The following is a 17,140-nucleotide window of genomic DNA, read 5'->3' as shown; positions in this document are numbered from 1 at the left end:
GCCCCACGCGGGCGCAGCACAGCGCAGCACGGCGCTCCTGCTGCTGCCCACCCGGCTGGCGGCTCCCAGGCGTTCATCCGGCAGATCTCGCTGCAAAAACTCTCCACCCTTGAGGTCAACAGCAGCTCCTCCCGATCGGCGATTCAGCATCACTTCGTATGCGCGGTGCCGGTGCATCCACGAAGATGCTGGAGCGCTGGCCCTAACACACAGCTCGGTGGTGCCCCAGCAAGGGCTGCCAGCCTGACGTGACCCTGAGAGCTCAGCGTGGCAGCCGACTGCTCACCCTTGTGATGTCCTGCATAAAAGCAGACGAGTGCTTTTCATCCAAAGCATATCAACGGCTCTGCTAAAATATACCTATCACCTACAGGGATTTTGTCCCAACTGAAGCTCGTTGAAACTTGTGAGCATGCCAACAAACTGTTCTAACTCAGAGTTCTGAGTCCACTGAATGACAGTAAGCACCTGAGAAGTACTTTAAAACCAAAGCATGATGAACTGACACAGCATGGCATCATCCTGGGGCATGTTACAGTGTTCTGCACGAGGGAAAGAAACACTGGGAGCAAAGCAAAGCAAAGCAAAGCAAAGAGGGATTCTGAAGTGAAGGGCACAGTATGGTTTGCATCCAGCACTGGGCAATGCCTGAAGCACTTACCTGGAAGAGAGCAGCAGCAAACGCAGCAGAATAAGCAAAGCAGTGGAATTACACATTCCAGCAGTACTCAAACCGTGAAGCATAAAAAATGCAACAAAAATGTTTTTCCTGCCTTTTTATTAAAAAGTAACGTCCTTTCGTTAACAGCACAGAGAGAAAAATGCTACAACACAAACCACCTCGGACAAGGAAATCCTCTGCTCCAAGAACATTGCTCTCCTAGCATCTTTTGGTTCTGCAGGAAGCCTACAGACTCCAAGAAGGCTGTGCAAAGAAGGACCGCATGGTTAGAGAAGTTTTGTTTTCTGGTATCAAAGTATGTTGCTGGTTAAAAACACGGTGAAGTATCACTGCCTGATCCACTCAACTGCCCGCTGCAGCTACCAAAGTGGTGAAAGAACATATAAAATCATAGTATTGCATGTTGGCACTGCCTCCCCCCCTGAGATGGGCAAAACACCAACCGAGATGAAGTGTCAGAGAGCAGACATCGACCACCTGGGAAGTGGCTGCAGACAGGTCCAGCAGCACATCAGCGTGGCTGCGGCCGAGCTGCTGGGCAACGTAACCAGCTGCCCCAAAGCAAGATTAGAAGGAAATTTATACATAGAATTTAATAGACTGATCTTAAAATTGATTACTTGGGTGCAGGATTGATTTTGTTTTGTTTTATCAATAGACCATTTAAAATCTCTGCCCCGGCTGGAAGATCTCCCCATTTCAGATCCCCCATTGCAGTCAGAACAAAACTGTCAGCTCCCATACGCCAGGCAAGGTGAGGTGCTTCTGCCAGCCTCTCTGTGCCATGACAGCACAGCACAGCCCAGCTGCAGGACTGCACAGCACTGCCTGGCTTATAGAACAGCAGGCAGCCACACGCCACGTGAGGTCAGCTGCCAGAGCTACCTCTGCATTTCCTCTTACATGGCACTGCAAGAGAAAGAAATAAAAGAAAAAAAGCATAGAAACAGTGACCATTCCAAAAACCTGCAACCCCAGGAAGGCCCAGGCAGGTACTGCTCTTCTCAGCCTCGTGTCATTTTCCCAAAAATGGGCCCAAATCTATACTAAGACCAGAAAGCACCACAGTGTGAAGGTGCACCCATTCACGGGAGTGAGGAAAATGCAGGGCTGCCATCGCAGCAACTCCCGGGCTTGGACAGAACAAGTGAATACCCAAAGTGGCTCTCTGCAAATCCTGCCACTGAGAAAACAGAAGAGACTTCTCCAAACACTGCTATCCAGACCAAGGTGAGGAAGGGCAGCACTATAACACTCAGCAGCAATGCCACTGGGAGTACACTCTCAACGAAGTGGAGAGGACATGCATATCCAGGGGCATTTGTCCCACGTCAGGGACAGGAGACTCTTTAAACAGCTAGAAATATGGAATGACAAAGGGTAGGGAAAAGGGTTTGACAGCTCAGCTTTAATAGTGTCGCTGGTAGGAACCCATGGGCTGCTGGGTGGAGGACCCCGCTCGGCCCTGGGCCACTGTTTGACTGACTAGGTGGGAGAGTGCAGGACCGCTCTGGATCAGGGTGTCCAAGGCTTTCTGTACACTAGGGTTGTCAAAGTTGATACCAGACGAAACTGGCCTTTGGGCAGGAACGGCGCCAGGCGCGGGGAGACGATTCTGGTGCTGACCGTAAAGAGACTGAGCTGGTGGAGGAGCTCCAGGTCTTGGACCTGCATTTCTGGAAGGGCCTTGGAGAGAAGGAAGCTGAGTGTTTGGAGTTTGCAACCTCTGCTGGGCCGGGTTTAAATTTCCAGCACTCATCTGTGCCGATCGGGCCTGATTGCTGGTCATGTTAGTGAAGTTCTGGCTGGGAGTGCCACCCGACGTGCCCACAGTGGGTGCAGAACTGCTGTTTGCCACAGCTGCTGCTGCCGCCCCACTGTTGAAGAGACTGAGGATTTTTGCCTGGAGCTCCTGCTGAGGATTAGCAGAGGATGCTGGAACAGAAGGAGCAGAAACCAGAGGCTGTGAACCCTGATGAGTCTGAGAGCTTGGAAGGCTGGACTGACTGCCCAGGGATGGCGCTGAAGGTGCTCCCAGAGACGGCCTTGACATGGGTGCTGGGGAAGAAAAGGAAGGGAGTTAAAGCTCTGCAGAGGTCCTTGAAGAGACACCTAAAGGAAACTGGTGAGATAGCTACTAAGGACACAGACCTCAGGAAATAGCCACCCTCTAATCAGAAATGCTGCACTGCTCTGGGGAACCCAAACCACTCGACAGAACTGTTGCCCTTTGTGGAGCTGCCAAGCCAGTTAGGGAGCATTGTGGTTTCCCTGAGAGAATCCCATGTAAAGCTTCTGTCACGTGAAGACCAGAATAGTCTCAGGACTCCTGGACACACATCCATCTCCATAAAGAAGGCACTCTGTAAGGATGTTACAACACTAGGACTCCCCTACAACCCCAGTATTGACATTCTGTCCCACAGAACCATACGACTGCTAGTGCCGTTCAGGGCTGAGATACTCACCCTGCAGAGAATCAGTGCTCCCCCTCAGTAACCTTTCCTTCCGGTCCCTCAAGTAATTAATTACTTTATCAGTCTCCTCAGCAGTTAGATACCGATTGTCTGCCAGAAGGTTCAATAGAGTCTGAATGCCCGGAGGGTGGGGGTGGCCCCCCCTGGCCCCCTCCTCCATGGGGGGCGGCCGCTCTCTCTCCTGCAGAACGGCCTCATCTGCCATCTTGGCAGCCTGCCGGGCGATCTCCTCACGCTCCTTCTCCCGTGACTCTGTTTTGTAGCGCTCGTAATTCCTGGCCACCAGCACCATGGCATCAGCCTGGGGCATGTTACGGTGTTCTGCACGAGGGAAAGAAGCACTGTGAGCAAACCAAAGCGGCGTTAGCTGGAGGCGCCTTCCCTCACTCACACCAGCACGTCTCGTTCAGCAGGCAGCACCTCCAGGGATTCTAAGCACAGACGTGGGAAGCTCCCTTGGCACACGGCAAGAGTTCCATTTCCTGAGCCAACAGGAGTCTCACAGCTATCATCCAGCAAGGCCAACCCTTCCTTTTTCAGCCGTGAGCTCCTAGAAGGTTTCACACCAGCCCAGAAGGGCCGCTTGTGCCTCTCATTCAAATAAAAAGAGAAACAGCTCCCTCTACCTTTCACACAAATTCTCTGTGCTCTGAGAAGAGAGAGCTCCAGCTGTTCAATCGGATGAGCCCATGGACAGGCTCCAGAATTGCACTCTCAAGGCACATCTCATCTCTGGTTCCCAGAGCAGCACAGTCACGGGGATATGCTAAAGATCAAGTGAAGAATATTTAATGCCTACAAAAGATCTGTGCACGAATCAGTTGCCAGAGTTCTTACCAGATCTGACACGCTCCTTGCTGCAGTGAAGGAGAAACCTTGGCAGGGGAACAGATGTCGAACTAAAGCAGTTAAGAACTAAACCAAAAGGCAGTAGAAAGCCCACTGAAAGTGTGCTTGAGCTGCATGCCTACTGGAATTGAGGGAAACACCCCGCCACAACCGCATCAGGTGCTAAAAGAAACCAGCTTCCTCAGTCAATAAGCACACAAAAAGCATGCACTGAGGTGTTCACTACCACAGACGAACCTGACAAAGCATTATCTGATAATACAAGAGAGAAGTAACTTTTGAAAGCTTAGCTGCAGCCAAAAATCTACTTCAGTGAACAATGCCTAAACAGGCTTATGATCACAGCCATAAGACTGGCTTGCCTGCACAACCCTCTGACAGGATTCTCTCCTGGTAGAAATTACACAGTCCTTCTGACAATCAGGTATTGCAGAATTTTGCAAATCATGAGGTTCACATTTATGACATGCCATTAACTCATACATTAGACCTGTAAGACACAGCACAGAAGAACAACTGCTGGAGAAAACCTATTCTAGAGCAGTGCTTCGTGCTGTTTGGTGCGACTGCAAACCTACGCAATCCGCTAAGCCCTCAGTACCTTGTGGGGTGCCAAACATGATGTTAACAGTGCAAGAACGGTGAACTTGATGCTGCTGAGTGATGACAATAGCAAAAGGAGATCCTCCTCTGCTCACATCGTCCAGGGCTTGAGTCAGTGACATCTCTGTGTTGAGGAAGATCAGGTCCACCACCATGCCCAGATCCCGCACCTTCCGCCCCACCGACTCCGCGTACTCCCTGCCACAAAGCAAAGCCAGCAGTTTCACAAGTCAGAAATGTACAGAAACAAACCCTTCACATTCGTGTGCTGCATCTCAGATTTGTTTTTCCCTACTTCACCGATCCTCGCTACTTCTCAATAATTCCATTTGTAGATGAACAGACCAGTGCCATCACCACAGCACTCCCTGCACTGTGCCAGGTGCAGCAGTAACCCCTTGCTCCCAACACTCTGCTTGCCCTCCAAACCACAGAACACGCCAGCATTTTTGACACAAGCCTATTTGACTCCTAAAATTGCTTTCAGCCCTTTTGCTTCCAGCAAAAGCAAGCACATGTTTCTACTGGCACTGCATTTTTATTTCTATATTAGAAGTTAGAATTAGAAGTTTCACATTTAATGCAATAAGAAGGTTTGAGCGTTCAGACTGCTGCATGAGATTTTGTTAATTACATACATGCTTTTGATATCGTTCACAACTACTGCCAGCAGTGATTTTATGTCTTGCACATTGATTAACAGTATTGAGCAGTATCTGACAGCAATCTAGATCAGATAACCACTGACTGAACAGAGCTGAAGCAGTCAAATTTTAGCTCCTTTCAATCTGACAGGAGCTCTGAAATGGACAACCCTGTGACTCCACATCGACATCTCTGTGCTATCTGCTGATTGCACACGTGAACAAGTTCTGTTATTCATGGGCTGAATGATACGAGTACTGGCTGCTATAGCTTGATATGACAGCAGGGTTATACAAAGAGAATGTAAAGTTTTGGGAGAAGACATGCTGTAAGCTGACAAGAAGGCAATGTAAGTAAAGTGCAAGATATAACAGTATTTCTCCTCCTCTTCAACCACTCAGCATTCCTAGAACAGCAACAGAGGCTGTGGTTTTCTGAAGGCTCTAAAGCCACTCTTCTCAAGGGAAACTGTATGAAAAATAGCTTCAAGGCATGACTAAGCTTAATTCCATCTACCACCACTCCACAACAAATGCAGTCATAACTACTTTCTTACTTTGTCTGCTTATTCACCACTATCACAGAACAATCAACGGGTCTCTCAGCATCAAAGCGCCTCTTGATTTCCTCGTAGTACTGACGGTACAGCTCCTCTCGGCGGCGCTCCTCGCGCTTCAGACGGTCTGAAACCAAGCCACAGACAGACAGAACAAACAAGGCTCTTTGGATCTGCTGAGAGCAGTGCGGTGCACGCAGCTGTGCTCAGTCCCCAAGCCACCTAGTGGCACAGAAGGCAGTGCTGTGGACACATCCATCCTTAGCACTGCAGGTATCTACATCCTCCCAGAGGAGAACGCGGTTCTGCCTACAAAGCCACCAGTCTCCAAGGCACTGACCTTCTGAATTCACTGGCGCTCTGTCAAAGTGCTCTTTGTAGCGGTCGTAGTAGGAGTCGTCCTTCCGCCGGTAGTAGTCGTCCACGCGCAGGTAGCGCTCGTAAGGCTCGTCTCGTCTGCAACATGGACACAAGCAGCACTGGTTCCCATGCTCCAATGTGCCGCACGCAAACCTTCCTCAAATTTCATTACCGAGGCAGCCAGCTGCTCCCCTCGACCAGAGCAATTTTGCTATGTTAAAGGACTAGCGCCACCCAAAGCGATGTAACCGCAAGGCAAGGATGCTACGAAAACACGTGGGCATTACCTGTACAAAGGGTCCCGAGGGTCCCTCATATCCCGCGGATCCCTCACGTCCCGCGGGTCCCTCATGTCTCTCGGATTCCTCATGTCCCGTGGGTCCCTGTATCGATCGTACAGCGGCTCCCGTGGGTCACGAAAATCTCTGACGTCACGAGGGTCCCGCAAGTCCCTTGGATCTCTGATATCCCGGGGGTCTCGAAGGTCTCGCAGGTCGCGGGGGTCTCTGTGGTCTCTGGCATCACGAACGTCTCTGGCTCGAATATCTCGAGTGTCTCTGGAATCTCGCCCGTTTCTACCATCCCTGCCATCTCTGGGGTCTCTCCGTGGGCTCCCCCGCAGAGGGGAGCGATCGCGTCTGTTATCGCGGCCATCCCCATAGGCATAGGGCTCTCTGAGGAAACACCAGGGCAACTGTTAGCCTGCTGCCCGCACAGCTTACCCCGCGTCTCTTACCTGAGATACCAAAGCGAACCTTCTCTCGGCAACCGAATCCTCCCTCTGATCCCATAACAAGAATTGCCCCAAAACATAGTTCTCAAAGCAAACGCATTCGGAGAAGATCTTAATTGCAACATTTATCCCAGTTAAACGACTCCGAGACAGCTCCCTACTGGAGCATCACTAAAACTGTAGAACACCTGTGGAAGGAGTGAACAGGCACTTCAGAAACCACCATTTCAAGGCCTCCGGCCTCCACCGTCAGCTATGGATCATCTATCAAACGTGCACTTGCAAATTCCTTGAGAAAACGTAAGGTGCTGCATCCTGCGACCCAGAAATACGGGACAGCTAGGAGCATTCAAGGATCCGTTAAATTCACAAGTCACTGACAGCAGAACCCTGAAATAATTTGTTACTGGCACATGATTCAAAAAGAGCTGGCTGGGAGCAGCGACACACAGGCTCTGTGCTGTGGTTGGCTCTGTGCTGCGAGCAGAAACAACGAGCTAACGGCGTGTCCCCACAGGGAACGGGCAGATCCTGGAGAAAGTCAGTCTTATGGTGCCCCGTGTTAAGAGGGTACCAAACCCAGCCAACAGCACATCATCATCGAGAGCAGGATTCTCTGTCACATCTGAATGATCCAGCTCATTCAGACTTTGTACCACGCCGTCTTCAGAGGAGAGGGCGACGTTCCAGGCTTCATCTTTCCCATAGCAGTAGGTTTTTCTCCAGGCCATAATTTGTTTTCCAAAGAAAACACAGCTTTTAGTCTAAACCCAACCTAATCAAATCTTGCAGAGAAACTACTGAGCTTCACATGCTTGGAATGGTCTTTCCACATGATACTGGCAACCACAGGGAAAGAAAAAAAAAGCTTTTTCAAGTCTGTTTTGTAAATAGAAAGTCTTCTATCAGACTCATCTAGATTATGAAAGATGAGCAGAATATAAATCCACTTCCACTACACTGCATTGACTGTGTAGTCAGTTGGAGAAGACAGCAGGAGCAACAAGTCAGATGCACTCACATTTCAGTATGAGGCAGAGCAGACAGTAATGAGAAGGACGTGCAGAGCCAAGTGCAGACTTTGGAAGCTTATACACCCAGCTGTTTGGAGAGATACACAGCATTGTCGACATTCTGAATTTCATATACAAAACAAATACTGGGACATACTACTGTGATGCCGCCGAAAGCATATCAAGCCTTTTCCCCTTATAGAAACATCGTGCTCAGAAAAAAGCAAGTGCATTCTCCTTCACTCTCTTGGGCACACAAATCCACTTTTTGTTTGAGATCTGTACAAAACCACAGCCCAGAGGAGATGTATGTTGTCTTCCCCTACCCCATCCTCCCCCATCCTGCAATGAGCGACAGCAGAAGCTCAGGGAAAACTTGGGCTTTGCTCTGATGGACACTGAGTACCTGACCTTTCTGTAGTTGTAAGACTACGTAGCAAAACAGCCAGATGCAGTATAATTGTTTTGCAATATGACATTTATTCCATCTGGGGTGGGGGTGACCGGAAGAGGCCACGTTATCTGCAGAGACAAAGATCCACAGCAAACAGTGCACAACTGCAGCTTAACTACAGACGTGGCAGCGGGCTGGGTCCCTCTGCTTTCTGACCTGCTGCCAGCAGAGGCATGCAGGCACAGCAGCCTCCTGCCTCCACCACCACAGCCCACCTCCTGCAGTGCCCACACCACTGCCCAGGCCTGCAGCAGGGCTCAGAAACCCACGGCCCACAGTTGCTGTTCACGCACCTGCAGTGCGGTGCAGAGTCCGGTCTCTGCTGCCTTGCTCGTGACTCAGTGCCTGCATCCTTATCATTGTCTGTGCCTCTGCTGCTGCTCGGAACCAAGCGCCAGCAGCACGGGAGGGCCAGGGCATCCACAGCACCAGCTGAGTCCTGTGCCTGTGGCAGTGCCCCTGTGCCTTTGGCAGCCACGGCGGTGGTCCAGACCCAGTGCTCACATGCCTTCAGTGCTCCTTAGGGGCACAGACTCGTGTGCGTGCAGGATCACACAGATCCCAATGCCCACAGCACTGGTGCCTGCCACACACCTTCTGCAACGTGGCCTGAGGTCCAACATCCGTGGTATTGGCACCTACTTCTCACACTTGCAGCACTACCTGGGTACCTTCGTCATCAAATGCTGCAGCATCACCAAGGCCAAAGGTCTGTCACCACCACCTGAGGCATTCTTGTGGTTCTCATGCCACTGCCAAGCACATCTGACAGCACCCAGGCCCACGGCTTGCTCATCCATAACTTAACATCTGGCCTCGTGCATGAAGCATTTCCTGGGCCTGCTGTCCATGCACTTGGCCCTATGCAGGAGAAATGCACCACATACAAAACATCAAGGATTGCAGATGCTCCTTCTCTGAGTTTTGGTGGTAGATGTCACAAGTCACACTTTCTTCCCCATTTGCTGTTATTTTTTTTTTTTTAAATCAGGTCAAGCTAGTAGAACACACTGGGCATGTGAGAGCTTGATTATTTTCAAATCCAGATGCAACACTCCTTTGGGTGCAAAGCTTTATACTATAACTGGAAGAAAAGCACACCTTATACCAAACGGTGGCCACAGCATGTCTTCGAGCACTCCCTGGCAGTGCTACCAAAAAGGAGGTCTTCATCCACATGCCTGTGACTTCATATGCAGAGGGGTGTGCGGGAGCTTTATTCCCATCCAGGGCTGGGAAGCCAGAGGAGGCAGGCAGAAGCACCCTCTGGGTGTAACTGCAGAGACGAGGGCTGGTTCTGCACAATGACAGTGAAGTACACACACAGATGGGACAGTGCAATGTTGAGACACGTACACTGCCTTGCACTTTACTTGCATGCACTTCTCCAGTCTCCTTTCAGTACTGGAAGCTTTTTGGTATCAGAAGAGGCAAGATCCCGAAGCTCTCTCCATTGAGAAGACCGCAGCCCCTCGGTTGAGGCTCACACACATGCATCACATTCTGATGCTCGAGCCAGGAGCAAACAGCAAGTTAATTCTTCCTCACAAGTCTCTTACAACCTGCGCTGCAAAACGTAACACTTAGTTGCAGCGACAGCAGCAAACACGAGGTTTCCCTCGTGCCTCCTGAGGTGCCAGCGCCAGAAGGGCTCTTAGAAGGTGGAGCAGCCACATCCCAGCTGTCTCACTCGAGCTCTTCCATTTGAGTGGGGAGGTGGCAGTAGGGAAGAGAGACAGACATTTAGCACAGGCAGCCGGGCTCGTGCCCCAGAAGCCTGACCTTCCTAGCATAACTCACTGCTTCCAGGTACTTTACCTTCGTGCCGGGCTGGACCTTGATGAAGCCTTATTCATATTTCTTCTTTCCGCTGCTTTATTAATATCTGTAAAGAATAATCAACCCATCTGTTCAATGCTATGGAACAAAAAAAAGATCATCAGCACAATTCAAACGAAAGCAACTTAAGCTTAACAACATCCAGATGGTGCAAGAAAATTCATTCAGCAAAGAGACATTGTCACTTTGACAGGTTTTTTTATTAAGTTTAGATAGTACAATGGATGCAGTGAAATTCTCATGGATTTCTCTGATTTCAAAATAGGGTGGACAGCTCAAGTGAAGTGCTTTAAGTTCAGGTCTACATCCAGACTCCTCACTCCATATGAGGACCTCTTTCTTCTGCAGTCTATGAGCAAACAGATTACAACTCATGGACTCTAGGAGAAAAAGCAGAGTCTGAAGACCTCTGAGAAAGGAAGCTGGTGCCCAACAGTCTTAAATTCACAGCCAGACCTGTTCAGCAGAAATGCTGCTACCCTTGTAGCTAATAAACACGAGGGCTCTCAAATGGCACATGCAACTGCCTTCTGAGGGACTGCTGCAGCACTTCACTGTGCAGCTTCCTGTAGGAGGAAGCAGGATGCAAGGAGCCTGAAGCACGAGCTCCTCGTGAAGTCAACACAGTGCACCTGAGCACCACTGCTACTGACTGCAGAGAGAAGCAACAGATCAGACATTTGAAAGCTGGTTGGCTTCTGAGCATCTCCAAAAAACACCACGAAGAGGAATACAGAAGTAAGAGAGCTGAAGAAACAGCGTTCTGTCCTTAAACCAAAGCGAAGCTGCCCCAAACCAGCAGGGGCCAATACCACCACACTGAGGAAACAGCCCTCTGTAACAGCTGAGTGAGGATGGAATAATGCACCGGGGGGCAGGGACAAACAAATGATTAAGTGCTTATTCTGAGAACTTTCCAAAGAAAAAAGCAAACCTAGATCCTAACAATTACAACTCTAAATCTGGTTTGTTTTTTAAACTTTGCTGACTCGCAAGAGCGTTAGAAGTAGCCACACAAACCACACAGTGCCTCACGGGCAGGCTGAGTGTTAATGCTGGCTGCAGCTTCCCAAACTATCCTTCCAGACTTCCAGGAGGGATCACTTCATTTTTGTTGTTCTATCAGAAAACAGAGGCACAAAAGCCGTGGGGACGCCGGGCACCCAGCAGGACAGCGCTCACCGGCCTGGAAGCACAAGGAACTGCCACAGCTGAACGGTCACACATCCACACAGCGCCATTCACTGCAGATACCACAACACTTCCCAGCACTTAGGGATCTTTCAGCATAACCCAAGAAGAGACACTCTCAAAGCCCTTCACTTCGTGCTATTAGCCTCTATATCTACCAGTTACGCTGCATTCCTGAAGTCACTACCTTCCTTGCATTTATTTTTAACTTAGCATTTGACTTTAGTGAAAAGTATTCTTATATTTAAGCAAGACACTATCTGCATTTTCAGTTTGAGATTTTTATTATTCTGTTTAAAATGCCATCATAGGTTTCTGTGTGCGATTTTTTGCACCCAATCCCATACATTTCTTTCAAATTAAAAAGAATGATTTAGATCTGGACAAAATATTTTCACAGGAGACAGAAACGCCTCTGACAGGGATCCTTCTCTCACGCAAAGTGATTTCATAACATTTTATTTCATGCCAACAGTCTGTACAGATGAAGAACTTGAACTCTGACAAAACTTCTGAGGGGGAAAAAAAGGGAAAATCTTCCATCTTGCAGGAGCTGGAGGTGACAGAGCCGCTGCAACCCTACAGCACAGCCCTCTGAGCAAGCACAGGAGCCAAGGCTCTTCAGCTGCACTCCTACCTCAAGTCAAGCAGCGCATTGACCAGAGTTCATCTTTTGGCAAAGCGTCCAATTCTGATCAAAGAATCTCCACAGCACACAAACCACCACAGATCCGATAAATGATTCCAATTATCATTTATTTTGCGGTTTAAAAGAGCTATTTATTTCCATTTATGGACTTGTCATATCTCCATCTACCAGACCACAACTCTCTTATCTCCAGGTCTGCCTGGAACACAGATCACAGCACCCTGAGCCTCTCTCTAGGGCACGTTCTTCACTCTCCTCAGCCTTCAGATTCTTCTGAGGCTTCTCCAGCCTAGCATCTTCCCTTTGAACCAGGCAGACCAGAACGCAGCCTTCCAACAGCAAAACCCCACACGTACCAAAGCCCCCCAGCTCCCAGACAACTGTGGTACAGGGAAGGATGACAAAGGCACTCTTGCTGGGTGCAGATCTTCACATTTGCCTTTATTAAAAGCTCAGTTCTGCCTGCATTCGGCTTCGGAAGAAGTCCACATCATTTCACCACCAGTGACTCAATCTTCATTATTTTATTCCCTCTTTTAAACCATAAAAAAAAATGTGTTTTCTTTCCAAGTCACTTACAAAAACACAGCATGGCCAGGAACCAACTCTTCCAGAACACCACTCAACACACTGAGCAATTTCATCCGCGCTGCACCAAAATTCATTTCAACTCCATTTAATGCTACGGTGCTTTTAATTGCACTAGCTTCTTAATCAAACCAAACATCTTACAAAAGCACTTTACATCAACACTGCTACTTTCATCCAGCAAACTCACAGTACAAGAACACGAGGTTGACAGGGCTGACGTGCACTGGGCTGCTCCCCCAGCTGGCACTCAGTAAGAAGGGATCACAGCTCACTTGCTGCTGGGGCTGCTGCCAGCAATGCCCCAGGAACTCCCCAAATGTCCAAAGCTCAGAGGAAAACATTAAGAGCTTCAGAAGGTCTTTGTTTCACTGAATCTCAGATGTAATCTTTTTGGAGGACCAGTTTTGGTAGCTGTCATTTTTAATTACTACTATTACTTCTTTTTTTTAAAAGCTTGCTGTTGAAGTGGAAACTGTGTGGAAAAACACCTGACTTCACAAAGAGCATCAAGAAACATTAACTGCAGACTGGGTGGTCTTTCCTAATTAGAAATATCATTTCCAAATAATTACATGTCAGCATGTGAGACATCTGCAGCTGTTCCTGTAACGACTTTTGGACTGGGCAGCACCAGCCCTGATGCCCCCTTGCAGCCTCCTCCCCTCCTGTCCATTTGCCACCACCTCCACCTTCAGGCTCCCACTGGTTACTTCCCCATCTTGCTATTTACTGCTCCTTTGGTTCCTCCCTACATCAAACAGCTTTTCTTTAAGTAATCATGGAAATTACGTTTCTCGTGCATTTACCAGATCGGGCTCAGACTTCCAACCATTCACTTGTGTTTCAGTTTGCTGCCAGCAGATTCAGAAGGACTATTTTCATCTTTCTGAAAAGGCCTTTTCAAAGCACTTTGTATTTATAAGGCTACTCAGATTATGTCCCATGTGCAAGAAAATCCAAGTTAAGTGTCCTTATCTAATGGGCCACTGAATTCTGTGACCAGTTCCTCTGGATCCATCAAGATGCAGCCCAGTAACAGTATACAAACCAATTTTAGCACTAAGCAGGTGAAGTCCCCCCCAACACTTTCCAGGGCTTACATGTTGACCAGCTATGGGTCCATTCAAACACTAACACAAAAACAAATTCAGAGTAGGACCCGGGTAGCAAGAGAAAACACTACAGACGAATCACACAGCACTTAACAGCAAATAACTCAGAAAGAAAATACATACCTGGTAAAAGTGACTTTAGACTAATGCCAGGCAAGTTTCACATAATGATCTTTCCAGAGAGCTTTCAAAGAAAAGCACTCTGTCTACCAGAACGCATGCTAAGGTAGGAGAGCAGGGGTCAGTTTTCCTTACCTAATCTATACCCTTTATAAAGGCGGCCCTTCTCACCGTCCAGAGCGGCCTGGACATCTTCTAGACGGTCATACTGCACGAACCCATAGCCATGGTACATGCTGAGGGCTGCAAAAGTTAACAGCAGGGCAAGACCGGTTACAAGAACAGGACAGCAAGGATCCCACACCCAGGCCTCACATCACCCCAGCAGCTGGAACAAGCAAAGGGGCTCTGCCCAGAAAGGCCTAGGCAGGTTTTAGGGGAGACCCAGATCTACTGGGATCAAAATGCACAGCTTAAGAACTCTGAAACGTATTTCTTAGACAGTTCCACAAAGACAGATCAGCTTCCTTCTGACAAGGCAGTGACCAAAAGTATCAGCCCACAAAGTGACCGAGACTTGATTAAGAGACTGCGCAGTCACTTGAAAGAGCAGATTTGCTTGATATAACGTGGCACCACAGCCCCAGAGATAAAGCATGCTCGTACATACGCGCTGGGTTTCAGCAGTACTCAAAGAATTACTTTTTCAGAAAGTGCAGGCAGATAAAGTTATCATTAAAAGGTCACTTTTGAGGGAAAGCATTAGTCACTCCTCTCATCAGCAGCAAGCAGCATTCGACAAGCATGACAGTTATATTTCTGACTGAATTCCCAGCCACAGAGAGGCATAAGATAAAATACTAACCCCTGATTTTGCCATATTTTGAAAATATCTCTTCCATTTCTTCACGAGTCATGTGGTCTGTGGGCAAATTGCCGACAAAAAGTCTTCTCTCTAAATCCTGAGGGTTGGTGCTGTTAGTGAAGTCGCTCTGTTTGATGCTATTGCTCTTGCGTCCTCGGGCCATTTTGCTTTCGTTCCAAATCCAACTCTTCGCAAAAAAGAGAAATGGCCACGCATATAATTTCAATCCACGACATTAAAATTAAACTGGAACAAGATTAAACTTAACAGCTTTGCAGACTAGAAGCCAACCGGGTCTGTTTGACGCAAGCTTCGCTCCAGAGAAATCTTAATACAACTGACACAGAAGGCAGGAAAAAACGTGCATTGCAGCATCTGGGGTGAGCTTCCTGTAACACCGAGAGGTAGGAAGCCTGATCTACTTCATGGATGTGTTTTAGTGATTTATCTCCAAGCTAAAATAGAATTTAAACTCATTTCTTACTGAAGAAAATGCAGCTTTCCGATACACCCATTGTTTTATCTGTTTCTTCTGTTCACTGGTAAGAAGTGCTGAGGTTTAAGCGGTATTTTAACAAGCAGAAAGGAAACACTCCACATCACACAACAGGACCCAATTATTTCTCGATGGGCTTTCAGTGAGATGTCACACAGTACTTTTAAATGCGCTTCAGTGACCACACTTGGATCCCTTTCCCAAAGGGGAGAGCAGTTCCTCATTCGTGCCACTGCTGAGCAGCCCCACCACCACCACCTCCCACTGAAGGCGGGTCCACAGCAGGGAACATCACCACCCCCACACCCAGCTGGAGCACTCAGCAACATCCACTGCACCCACAGCTCCAGCACACCACTGGGAAGGAAACAAATCCACCCGCAGCATCCAGACCAAACCCATCAGCCCAAGCAAAAGAAAAAACCCATCCAGGATGCATCATTACAAGATGAACCTACAAGGTCGAAAACTATTTGAAGAGTGAAGTGTAATCCCTCCCTGAGCATCCATTGCAGAAATACAGGATAGGAAGGAACTCGGGGAAAAAAAATACTGTGAAGCTGAGTAAATCAACAGAAACTTCTGGTATCTGCCATGAGATGCCTTCAACCAACACAGCCTCTAATCTGCATTCACTGCAATCTGAAAGCATTATCTAAATAAACACGCCAAACACCCAAAAGCTTAAATGGTGTCACAAAAGTACTTCTACCACACTTAGCATGAGAAATGAGCATGTTCAGGATTTGAGGCATACCACTTGGATTATGATTTTTTATTTTAAAAGACAATTGAATTTACATTTGTATCACTTGTCCTCCTTCCCACAGTTCTGCAGAAGAGGAAGGCAGAGAACATCTCCCACTGTAATGCTTTGTTTCAGTATGAACTGAACCTCCAGAACAGGAAGGGGGCAGAAACACCCCAAAACCAGCAGGAAAGGTCAGCGCTTACATCTTATTCGCTTCAGTCCTCCTGTGAGTCTGCTCCCCTGCTACACACACAGCTTCACCCACCCCATCAGAAGCAGCAGCTCTCGCCCCATTTCTCCTCACATAGGCATTAGATTTGGGTCCTACAATTGCAGCTGAGGGAAAAGAAACCCAACACTCTGCCAAGGTCAGCAGGGAAGCACAGGGCAGGGAGCAGGCTGGAGTCAGACAGGGAGTCAGCACTGCAGGACGGGATGGGGACACAGCAGCCAGGTGGGCACCGCGCAGGATGGGCTCCGACAGCACAGCTCGGGCTGCTCGCAGACACTCACAGTGTGACAGGTTTTCCTTCCTGCATGGAAGTTCTTAAGGAAGATTCCCTTCTCTTTCCTCGAGGGGCGGCAGCAGGAAGGAAGCCCCAGCTTTCCACTCGGCTGCTCGCCTTCCAAGCACGGCCCGGCACCGAGGTGTCACACAGCGCTCAGGGCCTCCAGCCGCCGCTGGGCGATCGCGGTGCTGAGGAGGGCCCCGCAGTCACCGACCCCATAGAGTAGAACTGCGGCTCCGACACCCAGCGCCGCGATCCCGGGCACGGCAGAACGAAACGAATAAAACCCTACCGGTGGCAAACGGGCGGCGCCCGGAACCCACAGCTCACCGCGAGGCTCCGAGCCGCTCGGCCCGGCCCTTCCCAGGCGGCCACAGGGTCCCTCCGGCGCCGCCCGCCGCCTCCCCGCGGCCCCGAGACGGACGGAGCCCCGCGCTGCGCTACGCCTTCCCTGCGGCCCGCCGCTCACTTACCGCCTCGCCGGGCCCGCTCCGCCTCAGGCCGCCGCCCGCCAGGACAAAGGCGCCAACCGCCGCTGCCGCACGGCGCCGCCGCAAAGCGCGGAGGTGAGAGCCGCCGGAAGGGCGCTGACTCGCGCTTTACGGCGCGGCGCGGCGCGACGCACTGACGTACGGCGCGGCGCCGTGACTGCCGGCGGATGGGGGGAGGCCTCGCGCCGAGCACGGCTCCCGGCGTGCCTCGCGG

The 17,140-nt window shown here is 49.5% G+C and overlaps 1 protein-coding gene across 3 annotated transcripts; it reads right to left on the bottom strand.

Annotated features, from left to right (window-relative positions):
- Positions 1-763: 763 nt before the first annotated feature.
- On the bottom strand, positions 764-17,037 carry NCOA5 (nuclear receptor coactivator 5). 3 transcript variants are annotated; one of them, XM_052683551.1, is made up of 10 exons: positions 16,909-17,012; positions 14,680-14,866; positions 14,010-14,117; positions 10,191-10,257; positions 6,460-6,846; positions 6,153-6,268; positions 5,813-5,939; positions 4,610-4,809; positions 3,151-3,480; positions 764-2,740 (listed from the first exon to the last, which is right to left on the bottom strand). In XM_052683551.1, exons 2-10 carry the CDS (start codon positions 14,840-14,842, stop codon positions 2,091-2,093), a joined length of 2,148 nt encoding a protein of 715 aa, XP_052539511.1. In that variant the 5' UTR covers positions 14,843-14,866; positions 16,909-17,012; the 3' UTR covers positions 764-2,090. The 3 variants fall into 3 exon arrangements, with proteins under 3 accessions (XP_052539511.1, XP_052539512.1, XP_052539513.1); XM_052683552.1 differs by lacking the exons at positions 14,010-14,117; positions 14,680-14,866 and having other exon boundaries at positions 16,909-17,037; XM_052683553.1 differs by lacking the exons at positions 10,191-10,257; positions 14,010-14,117; positions 14,680-14,866 and having other exon boundaries at positions 16,909-17,023.
- Positions 17,038-17,140: the final 103 nt, after the last annotated feature.

This window comes from Tympanuchus pallidicinctus, unplaced genomic scaffold (assembly GCF_026119805.1).
Source record: "Tympanuchus pallidicinctus isolate F22 unplaced genomic scaffold, pur_lepc_1.0 scaffold20, whole genome shotgun sequence".
Classification (NCBI taxonomy): domain Eukaryota; kingdom Metazoa; phylum Chordata; class Aves; order Galliformes; family Phasianidae; genus Tympanuchus; species Tympanuchus pallidicinctus.
Note: the sequence above shows the minus strand (reverse complement) of the source record. Positions and strands in the feature narration are given on the sequence as shown.